The following is a 12,946-nucleotide window of genomic DNA, read 5'->3' on the forward strand; positions in this document are numbered from 1 at the left end:
CTTATTTTGGGGAGAAGAAAGAGGGCTCCACTGGAAGGAGAAAGGGGGTTTAGTTTGAACAGATCTGACCATCGAGAAGAGGTCAAGAAGGTGGTGGAGCTGCCGAAACCTTTTGAGCATGTCATGCAACACACTGCCTTCCCACCATCCCACCCCCAGCACCGTCCCTCCCCCAACACGTACACTGTACTTAACACATAGTGTTAACACAAATAATCATGCATTAGAGATGAGAGTGCTGGTCCGCCAGTTTTCTCCCAACGGCGGCTAGAGGGTTTGGATGGGCCCAAGTGGGGGTAGGTGGGCTGGGTGGGCTCCGTTGCTCCTAGTCGTGTCTTGACTTCCATCCACTCTGATATTCTCGGACGGTTGCAGGGTTTTAGCCGAAAATCCCGCCGATCGTAGAAGCAATGACGATTCCCAGAATGACGCAGCAGATGATGATCATGATCTTCTTCTGCAAAGGAAAGAGAAGAAACGTCAATGGCGCAGAGGTGCTCCTGAGCTTGCATAGAAAGCTACAGCAAAAGGAGAAGGGAAGCAAAGTGTTCTGCCGGCGTATCCCAACCGCCTGTAATTACAGGGTAATTAGTCCAAAAAGATACACACCACACAATAGAAGGAAAACCAAAAGTTTTTAGAAACATAGAAGACTGACGGCAGAAAAAGACCTCATGGTCCATCTAGCCTGCCCTTATACTATTTCCTGTATTTTTTCTTAGGATGGATATATGTTTATCCCAGGCATGTTTAAATTCAGTTACTATGGATTTACCAACCACGTCTGCTGGAAGTTTGTTCCAAGGATCTACTACTCTTTCAGTAAAATAATTTTTTTCTCATGTTGCCTTTGATCTTTCCCCCAACTAACTTCAGATTGTGTCCCCTTGTTCTTGTGTTCACTTTCCCATTAAAAACACTTCCCTCCTGAACCTTATTTAACCCTTTAACATATTTAAATGTTTCGATCATGTCCCCCCTTTTCCTTCTGTCCTCCAGACTATACAGATTGAGTTCATTAAGTCTTTCCTGATACGTTTTATACTTAAGACCTTCCACCATTCCTGTAGCCCGTCTTTGGACCCGTTCAATTTTGTCAATATCTTTTTGTAGGTGAGGTCTCCAGAACTGAACACAGTATTCCAAATGTGGTCTCACCAGCGCTCTATATAAGGGGATCACAATCTCCCTCTTCCTGCTTGTTATACCTCTAGCTATGCAGCCAAGCATACTACTTGCTTTTTCTACCGCCTGACTGCACTGTTCACCCATTTTGAGACTGTCAGAAATCACTACCCCTAAATCCTTTTCTCCTGTAGTGTTTGCTAACACAGAACTGCCAATACAATACTCAGATTGAGGATTCCTTTTCCCCAAGTGCATTATTTTACATTTGGAAACATTAAACTGCAGTTTCCATTGCTTTGACCATTTATCTAGTAAAGCTAAATCATTTACCATATTACAGACCCCTCCAGGAATATCAACCCTATTGCACACTTTAGAGTCACCGGCAAATAGGCAAACCTTCCCTACCAGACCTTCCCCTATGTCACCCACAAACATATTAAAAAGAATAGGATCCAGAACAGACCCTTGTGGCACACCGCTTGTAACCTGTCTCTGCTCAGACTACTCGCCATTAACAATAACTCTCTGATGTCTACGCTTCAGCCAGCTTGAAATCCACTGAATTATCCAGGGATTAAGTCCAATCTTCACTAATTTATCTATCAGCTCTTTATGTGGAACCGTATCAAAGGCTTTGCTGAAGTCCAGATAGGCAATATCCACGGCACCAGAACAGCAACAGAAAAGCAGAAAAAACTCCCCTTTTAAATGTCAAAGGGATTTTCTGGTACACACAAGGCACAGGTTAAATGCAATCCAATTTCTCACCCAGTAACTGGGAAATTGAGTCCAATTCCAAAATCCAGAAAGTCCACACACAGTCTTGAACAGGGAAACAGCAAAACCACGATCTTGACAAAACTATGAATCAGATAAACTTCCACGAGGCTAAACCAGCATGATGCTCATTTTATCTGTAGCACTAATTACAGCAGCCCTACCCAACCACAGGTGGCCTCACTTATCTCCTGTAATAATCCTTCAGTTGTTCTCTCCTATGCATCACTCTACGCATACGTGGGTCCATCATAAGTTCTTGTTCAGAATCCAGGGAAGATAAGGATGATTGATCTCCTCCTAGGCTGTCTGCCAAACTCCCCCCTTCCCTGACACTCACACTTCCTTCGTCAGAGGAGCCTTCGTCGGGAGATTCTATCGGGAGCAAAACAGGCCTGTGGCATGTGGATGTTTCCCCCACCTCCACCTCCACATTCCTTGGGGCAGGAGCTGGGCCAGAGCCAACTACAACACAAAGACTGTTCCAGGGAACTGCTCTATTCCCCAAGGTGATTGGATTCTAGATAGCTCACCTACGGCAGTAATGGTGGAGCTTTTTTTGCTTGGGTGCCAAAAGGGTGAGATAGTGTGTGCCCACACTCATAATGCAATGCCCCCCGTGCATGTGTTCTCCCCCCTCCCACATGCACACATAGCAATAGCATTTAGACTTATTATTATTATTATTATTATTATTATTATTATTATTATTATTATTTATTAGATTTGTAAGCTGCCCCTCTCCGAAGACTCGGAGCAGCTCACAACAACAAAAACAATACAAATCCAATGGTTAAAACAATTTAAAACCCTTAATATAAAAAGCAACCATACATCTCATACAAACCATGCATAAAACGGAAACGGCCCAGGGGAATCAATTCCCCCATGTCTGACGACAGAGGTGGGTTTTAAGGAGTTTGCGAAAGGCAAGGAGAGTGGAGGCAATCCTAATCTCCGGGGGGAGCTGATTCCAGACGGTCAGGGCTGACACAGAGAAGGCTCTTCCCCTGGGTCCCGCCAGACCACATTGTTTCGTCGACGGGACCCGGAGAAGGCCAACTCTGTGGGACCTAACCGGTTGCTAGGATTTGTGCAGCAGAAGGCGGTCTCGGAGATATACTGCTTCATAGTGCTTTTATAGCCCTCTCTAAGCGGTTTACAGAATCAGCCTCTTGCCCCCAACAATCTGGGTCCTCATTTTACCCACCTCAGAAGGATTGAAGGCTGAGTCAACCTTGCGCCGGTGGTGAGATTTGAACTGCTGAACTACAGCTAGCACTTAGCTAAAATAGCCTGCAGTGCTGCACTCTAACCACTGCGCCACTGTGCGCTCCCAATGTGCATGCACACAGGCCTCACTGAAACATCTGAACTTCCGGTAGGCCCGTTGGGCTGTTTTTTTGCTCTCCCCAGAGTTCAGGAAAGACTCTTGATACTTGGGGAGAGTAAAAAATGGCCAAATGGAAGTCCCCAAAGTGAAGATGGCCCTTTCCAGCTGTCCTTCCAAAATGCAGCCATGATTATGCTATTCCAATGGGCCTTTGGGCCTGGTGCAGAGCGGAAATGTGCTGTAGGATTTCCTGTTTAAGCAGGAGGGTTGGACTTGATGACCTGCAAGGTCCCTTTCAACATACATATATACACACACACACACACACACACACACACACACACACACACACAAACAAACAAACAAACAAACAAACATCTTGTACTTTAAGAGCGAAGGAAAGGGTGGGGAACAATGGCCATTTTATGACTTGTGGACTTCAACTCCCAGAATTCCTGAACCAGCCAGGCTGGTTGTTGAAATCCACAGGTCATAAAGGAGCCATCGTACCCCATCTCTGACCTAAGGAATGGCATTTTATTTGATGCATTTTAATTGTTCTGACTGTTGTTAATTTTCATGAGGCACCCAGAGTCCTTGGATGGGGCAGCATGTACACCAGTGTTTTTCAACCAGTGTGCCGCGGCACCCTAGTGTGCTGTGAGACATGGTCAGGTGTGCCGTGGGGAAATTAAACATGGGTCCCCAAACTATGGCCTGCGTGCCGTCATTTATCTGGCCTGCTGCCAGCCGCCTCCATCCAAACATAAATATTCCCCTCACAATCCCTCCAGCTATCATCGACAGGAAGAGTGGAGGCATAGGGAACGCTCACTGACCAATCACCTTCTAGGATTCATCCCGACCACTAGTGATGAACCAATAGCAGGTCGCCTCTTATCCACACCCAGGAAGGTCCCAGTTTGGGCTGCCGTGCACTTGTCATTATGTGGACGCAGCGAGTAGTTGAAGCTGCTACTCCTCCCCATGGTCCCAATTTCTAATCCTGGTCAGGACTCGAGGTAAATGTTGCCACCACTAGATGAAGCCTGAGCCTCATCTGGTTATGTCTATCCTGATGGTGTACTGTATATAGATATTTGAACTTTTTCTTTTTATAAGAGGGTGAGTACAAATACACATAGAAACTATATTATTAACTATATGTATAATATGTACTGTGTTAGAGTGTCATTTTGGTTGGTGGTGTGCCCCAGGATTTTGTAAATGTAAAAAATGTGTCGCGGCTCAAAAAAGGTTGAAAATCACTGATAAAACAAGCAAATAAACTGCATTGAAAATATATATGTATTTTAAAAGGCTGGTGCCAAGTTGCAGTGTTTGAAAAGCGACACCAGGAGGACCACTTCCAACAGGAATCCATTGTGTTGATTCTAGAACAATGCTCAGCAGATGGAAAGGGAAGGGTGGACACAGTTTTTAAGACCAGTTAAATAAAATAGAAAACACACAAGAGAAATGGGAAGATTAACATATGCACTTCCGCTAAAGGCTTGTCGATTAGGGAGGAGCAGGAGAATTTCACAATCTATGTGTATGGGGGTGTCTACTGTATTCCAAGGCAAATCAGGGCTGTTGAACAATTTCAGGGTGTCAAACTCAAGGCCCGGGGCTCTTAGATCTGGCCCGCAGGGTTGCGCTGGAAACAGTGAAGGACCGGCCCACAGTGCTTCTGCTGGCAGGAACAGCTTGGGAGGGCCGAATGAGGGCCCCTGAGCTCTGTTTTTGCTGGCAGATGGTTGCAGGAGGTGGTTCCAATCGGAAACGGAGTTCGTGAGAGCCACGTGTGACCCTCCCAAGCTCCATTTTTTGTTTGCAGGAGACCATCACAGCCAAAAACGGAGCTCAGAAGCCTGTTTTCGCTGGCAGAGTGCTCATGGCAACACAGGAACCCCTGACACAAATGATGTCGAGCTGGCCACTCACATTCCAGTCCCCCCCTCCCATGGTCAAACACATCCCTGATGTGACCCTCAATGAAATTGAGTTTGAAATACAAAATATCTACTCCTACATATTGTGACAGCAGCAAGAATTATGTATGCACAAAAATGGAATGACCCCAAAATACCAGAGGAAGTAAAGAGTTGTTAACCTAATCCTACGTAGCTTCCGCTCTGCCAATCTCACACTACTTACCAGAGCTTACAAAACTTTTTCCAGACCCATCCTTGAATACAGCTCATCTGTTTGGAACCCATATCGCATCTCAGACATTAACACCCTTGAAAATGTCCAAAGATACTTCACCAGAAGAGCCCTTCACTCCTTCACTCGAAACAGAATACCCTATGAGACTAGACTTTCAATCCTGGGCCTAGAAAGCCTAGAATTAAGACGCCTTAAACAAGATCTAAGTATTGCCCACAAGATCATATGCTGCAACGTCCTGCCTGTCGGCGCCTACTTCAGCTTCAACCACAACAACACAAGAGCACGCAACAGATTTAAACTTAATATTAACCGCTCCAAACTTGACTGTAAAAAATATGACTTCAGTAACCAAGTTGTTGAAGTGTGGAACTCATTACCGGACTCCATAGTGTCATCCCCAAACCCCCAACACTTTACCCTTAGATTATCTACGGTTGACCTATCCAGATTCCTAAGAGGTCAGTAAGGGGCGAGTACAAGTGTACTAGAGTGCCTTCCGTCCCCTGTCCTATTGCCCCCCTATATCTCCTATATCTTTCTTCTATTCCTATATCTCTTCTTCTATTCTTTCATTGATATGTTCTATTACTATATCTTCTTTTCTATTCTTTCATAGATATATTTTACTATGAGTATCTCCTCTATAACCTTCATCATGTATTTTACTATGTGTATATATATATACCCACTAAAACTCTCATTGTGTATTGGACAAAATAAATAAATAAATAAATAAAAATAAAGGATAGAGAAATAATTAAGAAAGTACCGTATATGATTGTGCAGAAATAAATGATAAATAAGACTCGGACTATTATAATAACTGGACATTGTGGTACAAATGGATAGGAAAAGGAAAACTGACTTATAATAAATATGTGTATGTATAGATATATAATCCTATAGTATACGGATAAGAAGGAAATAATTGGATGTTAACTTACTTGAAAAAATAGCTGGATTTGTATTTGTGTTGATGTTTGTTTAAATGTTGTGTTTGTGGGGGGGGTTTAATGTATAAAATTCAATAAAAAAAATTTTTTTTTAAAAAAAATTGAGTTTGACGTCCCTGAACAATATGGAGAAGAGAATGCTTGCTTCTGTGCAAGTCTTAATTCATTCACCATCATACTTTCCCCCACTGACCATTGCCTCTCTGGGACACCACAGGATGGCCTTAACCCCCTCCTCCTTCTGCACAGACCACCGACCACAGTGCTTACCCTTCGGGCTTTGCTCTGGTACTTTACAGCTTTTTTGGTATCCGACACGGCTCTCTCCACATAGTCCACGGAGTGTTCCACGTTATATTCAATGCGGTCGATCATCTCGCCCTGCGCAACGGGGGATGCACACACAGATTTCAACAAAACGTGGCTTGAGGGACGATGAGGTTCTCCCCATTACCTCTTTCCTCACATCCACACGGAGTGGGAACAGCACTTTCGGCTTCCTTGAACCTGAGTATTGGCTGCTAGCCCTGTCAACAGAAGAAACAAAAGAGAGCAGAATGACCAGGTTGAAACATGGGAGTTTAGAGCTGGGTGTGGGGCAGGGATGATCCCAAGGCTTCCCTGGGATACTTGATGTCACGTGCAGGTAGTGTATGTATAGGTAGTCCCCGACTTACAACAGTTCGTTCAGTGACCATTGGAAAATACAACGGCTCTGAAAAAAGTGACCATTTTTTTGCAGTTACAACTTTGCAGCATCCCCCCCCCCTATGATCACCTGATCAAAATTCAGATGCTTGCCAACTGGTTCATACTTATGACCGTTGTGGCTTCCCTGGGTCATGCGATCCCTTTTTCTGACCTTCTGACTCGCAAAGTCAATGGGGGAGCCAGATTTACTTAACAACCAGGTGAGTAACTTATCAATTGCAGTGGTTCGCTTAACAACATCAGCAAGAAATGTCATAGAATGGAGCAAAACCCACTTAACAACAGAAATTTTGGCGTCAATGGTGGTCGCAAGTCAAGGACTACCTGTACATATTCCTTAACAGCTTTTATCTTCAAAGGTTATGGACAAATGAGTTGACATTAGAGTCTACGGAGAGGGGCGGCATACAAATTTAATAAATAAAATAAAATAAAAATAAATAAATATTCATCAACTCAGCTGAAAAACATGCTCCCTTTTATTCTACTTGGACCCAGCCTATCACTGCATCAGAAGTGATCCTTAAGCTACCACTTTTCCTGTTCTGCTTCATCCCTGGTAGCTTTTCTGTTATATATTTCAGGACTTCAAATGGGGGTGGGGGTTAATAATTATCGTATTCAATTTTATTTATTTTATTTTTAACCCATCCTTTGTAGAGGAATTCAAGAGTGCCACACAAACTCGCTCTATTTTTCCCCTCTATCAGAAAGTTTGTGGCTAAGAGTGACCAGCCTAAAATACTCTAGAAACTGTGGCAACTTTAAGACTTGTGGCTTGCAACAAGTTCCTCAGCCAGTTGAAGTTCACAAGTACAGTGGTACCTCATCATACCAACTTAATTGGTTCCAGGAGGAGGTTCGTAAGGTGAAAAGTTCGTAAGATGAAACAATGTTTCCCATAGGAATCAATGTAAAAGCAAATAATGGGTGCAAATCCTTCAGGAAAATCCCAAACTTTAGAAGGGAGGCGAACAGAGGGCAGGGAGGAGCAGCTAAAGGGGGCGGGTGGAAGAAGCAAGGCTACGGTAGGTTAAAGGGTGAGTGGGAAGGAAGAAAGGCAAGGGAGGCGCCCCTCCCTTTTCTTTCTTAAAAAGACACCCTTTCAGTTCCTTTGCAAGCATGTTGTTCTCTGCAAAAATTTTCCTCCCCCAAGCTGCCCCTCCCTCCTCCCTTTTCTTTCTTAAAAAGACACCCTTTCAGTTCCTTTGCAAGCACGTTGTTCTCTGCAAAATGTTTCCTACTCCAAGCCGCCCCTCCCTTTTCTTTCTTCAAAAAAGGGGGGAAAAAGAAACCTCTTCATCCCAGCAGCAGCTGCTTGGGTTCGTAAGGTGAAAATAGTTCTGAAGAAGAGGCAAAAAAATCTTAAACACCGGGTTCGTATCTTGAAAAGTTCGTTAGAAGAGGCGTTCGTAAGATGAGGTACCACTGTATTAAAGTTGCCACAGTTGGAGACCCCCTGCTCTAGATAACGTCTGTACTTGGGGAGAGACTCAAATTCACATCTCTCTGCTCCTGTTCCAACATCTTCATCACCATACAACATTGGCGGGTGTACACAAAACTCTAGAACAGTGGTTGAATGGTCATTTCACAGGGGTCACCTAAGACTATGGGAAAAGACAAATTTCCCACAGTGCTAGGAACTAAAGCTTCTATTCTGGCGCCTTGGAATATATTTTTACAATCCGACCAATCAGGTGCTTACAATGGGGGTGTCCCTCTGACCTTCCTGCCAATCAGCTTAAAGCTGTGCTGGGAGAATTGGTGCTAGACTTATGGTTGGGGGCAGTGATGGGCTCCTCCAGGAATGGTCAGGAACCCTGTTCCGGTAGCAAAATTTGGAGCTCCACCCCAGAGCACCCAATTTGCACCAAAAGACGTTGAAACAAAATGCATAAGCCACGCCCAGTGTGGTAGTAAAAATTTTGGTAGCCCATCACTGGTTGGGGGTCACCACAACATGAGGAACTGTATTAAGGGCTCGCGGCATTAGGAAGGTTGAGAGCCACTGCTCTAGAACAGTGTTTCCCAACCTTGGCTACTTGAAGATATTTGGACTTCAACTCCCAGAATTCCCCAGCCAGCAAATGCTGGCTGGGGAATTCTGGGAGTTGAAGTCCAGATATCTTCAAGTGACCAAGGTTGGGAAACACTGCTCTAGAAGATAGAAAGCCTTGGATCAACAGCGGAGGAAAAATCTTTAGCGATAATTAATTTTTAAAAACTGCTTTAGTCTTCATTACTGCTTGGATCTCTTTGGGCTTTAGTGTTCTTAATTTTTTCTATTGTTTTATCGTATGGTGTTCTCCCTTAATGGCAGAAGTACAGATTGAATTTGAGACTCTCCCACTCTTTTATTTTTTTCAGGATTTACAGTTTCAACGAAGCAGTGGAACAGTCACTCATGCCCTCATCATCTCGAGGCTCGACTACTGTAACGCTCTCTACATGGGGCTACCTTTGAAACGTGTTCAGAAACTTCAGATCGTGCAGAATGCAGCTGCGAGAGCAATCATGGGCTTTCCCAAATATGCCCATGTTACACCAACACTCTGCAGTCTGCATTGGTTGCCGATCGGTTTCCGGTCACAATTCAAAGTGTTGGTTATGACCTATAAAGCCCTTCATCGCACCGGACCAGATTATCTCAGGGACTGCCTTCTGCTGCACGAATCCCAGCGACCAGTTAGTTCCCACAGAGTGGATCTTCTCCGAGTCCCGTCAACTAAACAATGTTGCTTGGTGGGACCCAGGGGAAGAGCCTTCTCTGTGATGGCCCCGGCCCTCTGGAACCAACTCCCCCTAGAGATTAGAATAGCCCCCACCCTCCTTGCCTTTCGTAAGCTGCTTAAAACCCACCTGTGCCGCCAGGCATGGGGGAATTGAGATACTCTTTCCCCCTAGGCCGTTACAATTATATGTATGGTATGTCTGTATGTATGTTTGGTTTTTATAATAATGGGTTTTTAACTGTTTTTAGTATTGGATTATTATTACTATATGCTGTTTTATTATTGCTGTTAGCCGCCCCGAGTCTCCAGAGAGGGGCAGCATACAAATCCAATCAATCAATCAATCAATAAATAAATATGAATCCCAAATGCTTTTCCAAGGCTAGAAAGGGAAGGTCTCCCTTCTCCCATGTTTTCATCTGCACGTGATTATAGGGAGGAGGTGCCCAGAGAGAGATTCTAGAGTCTTACTCTATTGTCTAATAAAACATACACACACACACAAAGAAAAGAAAGGAAAACACTACTCTATAAAAGGCACCCATCATCACAAAGGCACAGCTGCTGTGGCAGCCTATCAAGAGGTAAGAAGAACCACAAGGGCATGCAGAGAACGTCTCCCCACATTTATCACAAAGCAGCACTCATTAAAACATACAAGACACAATTGTAAAAGTAACATTTACAAGTAAGAGGGTCGCCCAGAAAGTAATGCATCAATTTTTTTTTCTCAGCCGACAAATAGTGGTACGAACGCGAAACTTTAGATATACATTATTTGAATTGTCAGAAGTGTGTTTGTAAATTTTGCATTTGTGTAGACAAATGGCATAGTTGCAGCATTGTTTTGAACTGGCGTTTGTAAGTTACAAGCAGCGTGTCGACATTGAATTTCTCATTGCGGAGAAAGAAACTGTTGGGAACATTCACAAACGTTTGTGTAGAGTTTATGGAGAATTTGCAGTCGACAGAAGTACGGTTAGTTGCTGGGCACAGAGTGGGAGGCCATTAGAAGACGGTTCGGCAGAACTCCAGGGCTTTGTGACCAGAACAAGGAGTGGTACCGACAGGACATACACGCCCTTGTGTTTCGCTGGAGGAAGGCCATAGAATGGGATGGAGATTACATGGCAAAATAGGGAGTGTAAAAGAAACATTATTCTGTCTTGTGTGTAAGTTTCATTGTGTTCAATAAATAATTGTTGAAGAAAAAAAATGTGGTGCATTACGTTCTGGGCGACCCTCATAGTTCTCTCGCTAAGCGACTGATCAAAGTTAAGGCCTTTGCCTCCTCAGAAAGGGCGATTTACAGCCTGCAAAGCAGTTCTGGCCATCGTAAAATGTCTCCTCCCACCCCGTGGTCATGTGACTGCCATCTGGGCGCTTGGCAACCTTTTGACTGGCTGCCAAGTGTTCCTTCGATCGCCATTTACAATCTTCTCTGCCAGCTTCCCCAGAAAGTCAAAGGGGAGGCTGGTAGGGAAGGTTATAAGGTACTTACAACTGGCAACAATGGCTCCCTCTCGTCTCTAGGCGCTGGTTGTATGAGCTGCCTGGTCAGGGGAGCTGAACTCCTTTGGCAGGATGCAGAATGGAGCTCAGATTCTGTTGTGGTTAGCTCTGGCCCTGCTCCTGCCCCAAAGACTGTGGATGTGGGGGAGACATCCACATGCTGCAGGCCTGTTTTGCCCCCAGTGGAATCTGCTGATGAAGGCTCCTCTGACCAAGAAGACATGAGTGACAGGGAGGAGGAGAGTGTGGCAGACAGCTCAGAAGGAGATCAATTTTCTAGCTCCTCCTTGGATTCAGAACAAGAGTTAATGATACAGCCACGCATGCGGAGAGCAATGCATAGGCAACAACAACTGAGAGATTATTATCAAAGAAAATGAGGCCACCTGTGTTTGGGTGGGGCTGTGGTCATTAGTGAGGCTGCTATAAATAGCAGCCTGTGGGTTTGCCCATTGTGGAGGATTATCTGATCTTTGTGTTTCGTGACTGCTTTACTGACTTTGACCTTTTGTGTGCTGATTTTACCCTGCTTTGAAACTAAACCAGAGCAAAGTGTGTTTCACTTTGTGAAAGAAGAAGGACTGTGAATTGCCTCACAGCTGCAAGCTAAGTATCACAGAACTGATAAGGGACTTGTACAAATTACCAGTTTGTTTGGAGACCAGTGCTCTTTGCTATACCAAAAGAGGGCTTAGTTTAAGTGAATTTCCATTATAAAAACATTGTTTTGAATTTTCAAACGTGTGTGTGTCTGAAATTTGTACCTCTGAATTTTTGGGAGGAATCTACCAGAGAGCCCGACAGAACAGATTCTGACGATTTAAGCTCCATTTCTACATCCTATGCAGTGAAGGGCTGCCCGTCGCGATACTACTGGTGCGCTCCCAGCGACAGGCGTGAGCACATGCACATCTGGCCTGCGCATGTGCACATGCCAGCGCGAGAGTCAGCTTCTGAGCATGCGCAGAAAGCAAAATCTCACATGAGGACATTTGCGTACATGAGATTTCACAGATTTTTGGTGATTTCTTTGCTCCACACATGCGCAGAAGCAAAAAGATGCCAAAAATCGGCAAAATCTCATCCGCAGTCATCCTCGTGCAAGATTTCGCTTCCTGAGCATGCGCAGGAGCTGAATCTCGTGCGGGCATGGGCATTGGAAATGCAGAGATGTGTGCGCATCTCCATTTTTCCAACTGGACCATCCATGCAGCAGCCCACCAGTGATCCTACGGAAGGAGAGACGGGATCCTTCCAGAGGAAGCAGAAATGAAGATCAGATCCTGATGATTTGATCTCCATTTCTGCACCCTGACAAAGGGGATCCTTCCCTGGAATAGAGATTATTATTATTATTATTATTATTATTATTATTATTATTATTATTAATTGGATTTGTATGCCGCCCCTCTCCGCAGACTCGGGGCGGATAACAACAGTGGTAAAACAACATGAACAATCCAATTAATAAAAACAACTAAAAAACCCTTATAAAAAACCCCCAAACATACACACAAACATACCATGCATAACTTGTAGTAGCCTAGGGGGAAAGGATAACTTAACTCCCCCATGCCTGGCGACAAAGGTGGGTCTTAAGTAATTTGTGAAAGACAAGG

General features: G+C 44.4%; 1 protein-coding gene across 1 annotated transcript in view; it reads right to left on the reverse strand.

The window, feature by feature from the left end:
* Nucleotides 1-379: 379 nt before the first annotated feature.
* Nucleotides 380-12,946, reverse strand: part of STX1A (syntaxin 1A) — a 114,814-nt gene continuing 102,247 nt past the window's right edge. The window contains exons 9-10 of the mRNA XM_070742137.1: nt 6,640-6,750; nt 380-457 (exon numbers count right to left, since the gene is read on the reverse strand). Coding sequence (XP_070598238.1) covers nt 380-457; nt 6,640-6,750 — 189 coding nt within the window. The remainder of the gene's footprint in view (nt 458-6,639; nt 6,751-12,946) is intronic.

This window comes from Erythrolamprus reginae, chromosome 1 (genome assembly GCF_031021105.1).
Source record: "Erythrolamprus reginae isolate rEryReg1 chromosome 1, rEryReg1.hap1, whole genome shotgun sequence".
Classification (NCBI taxonomy): domain Eukaryota; kingdom Metazoa; phylum Chordata; class Lepidosauria; order Squamata; family Dipsadidae; genus Erythrolamprus; species Erythrolamprus reginae.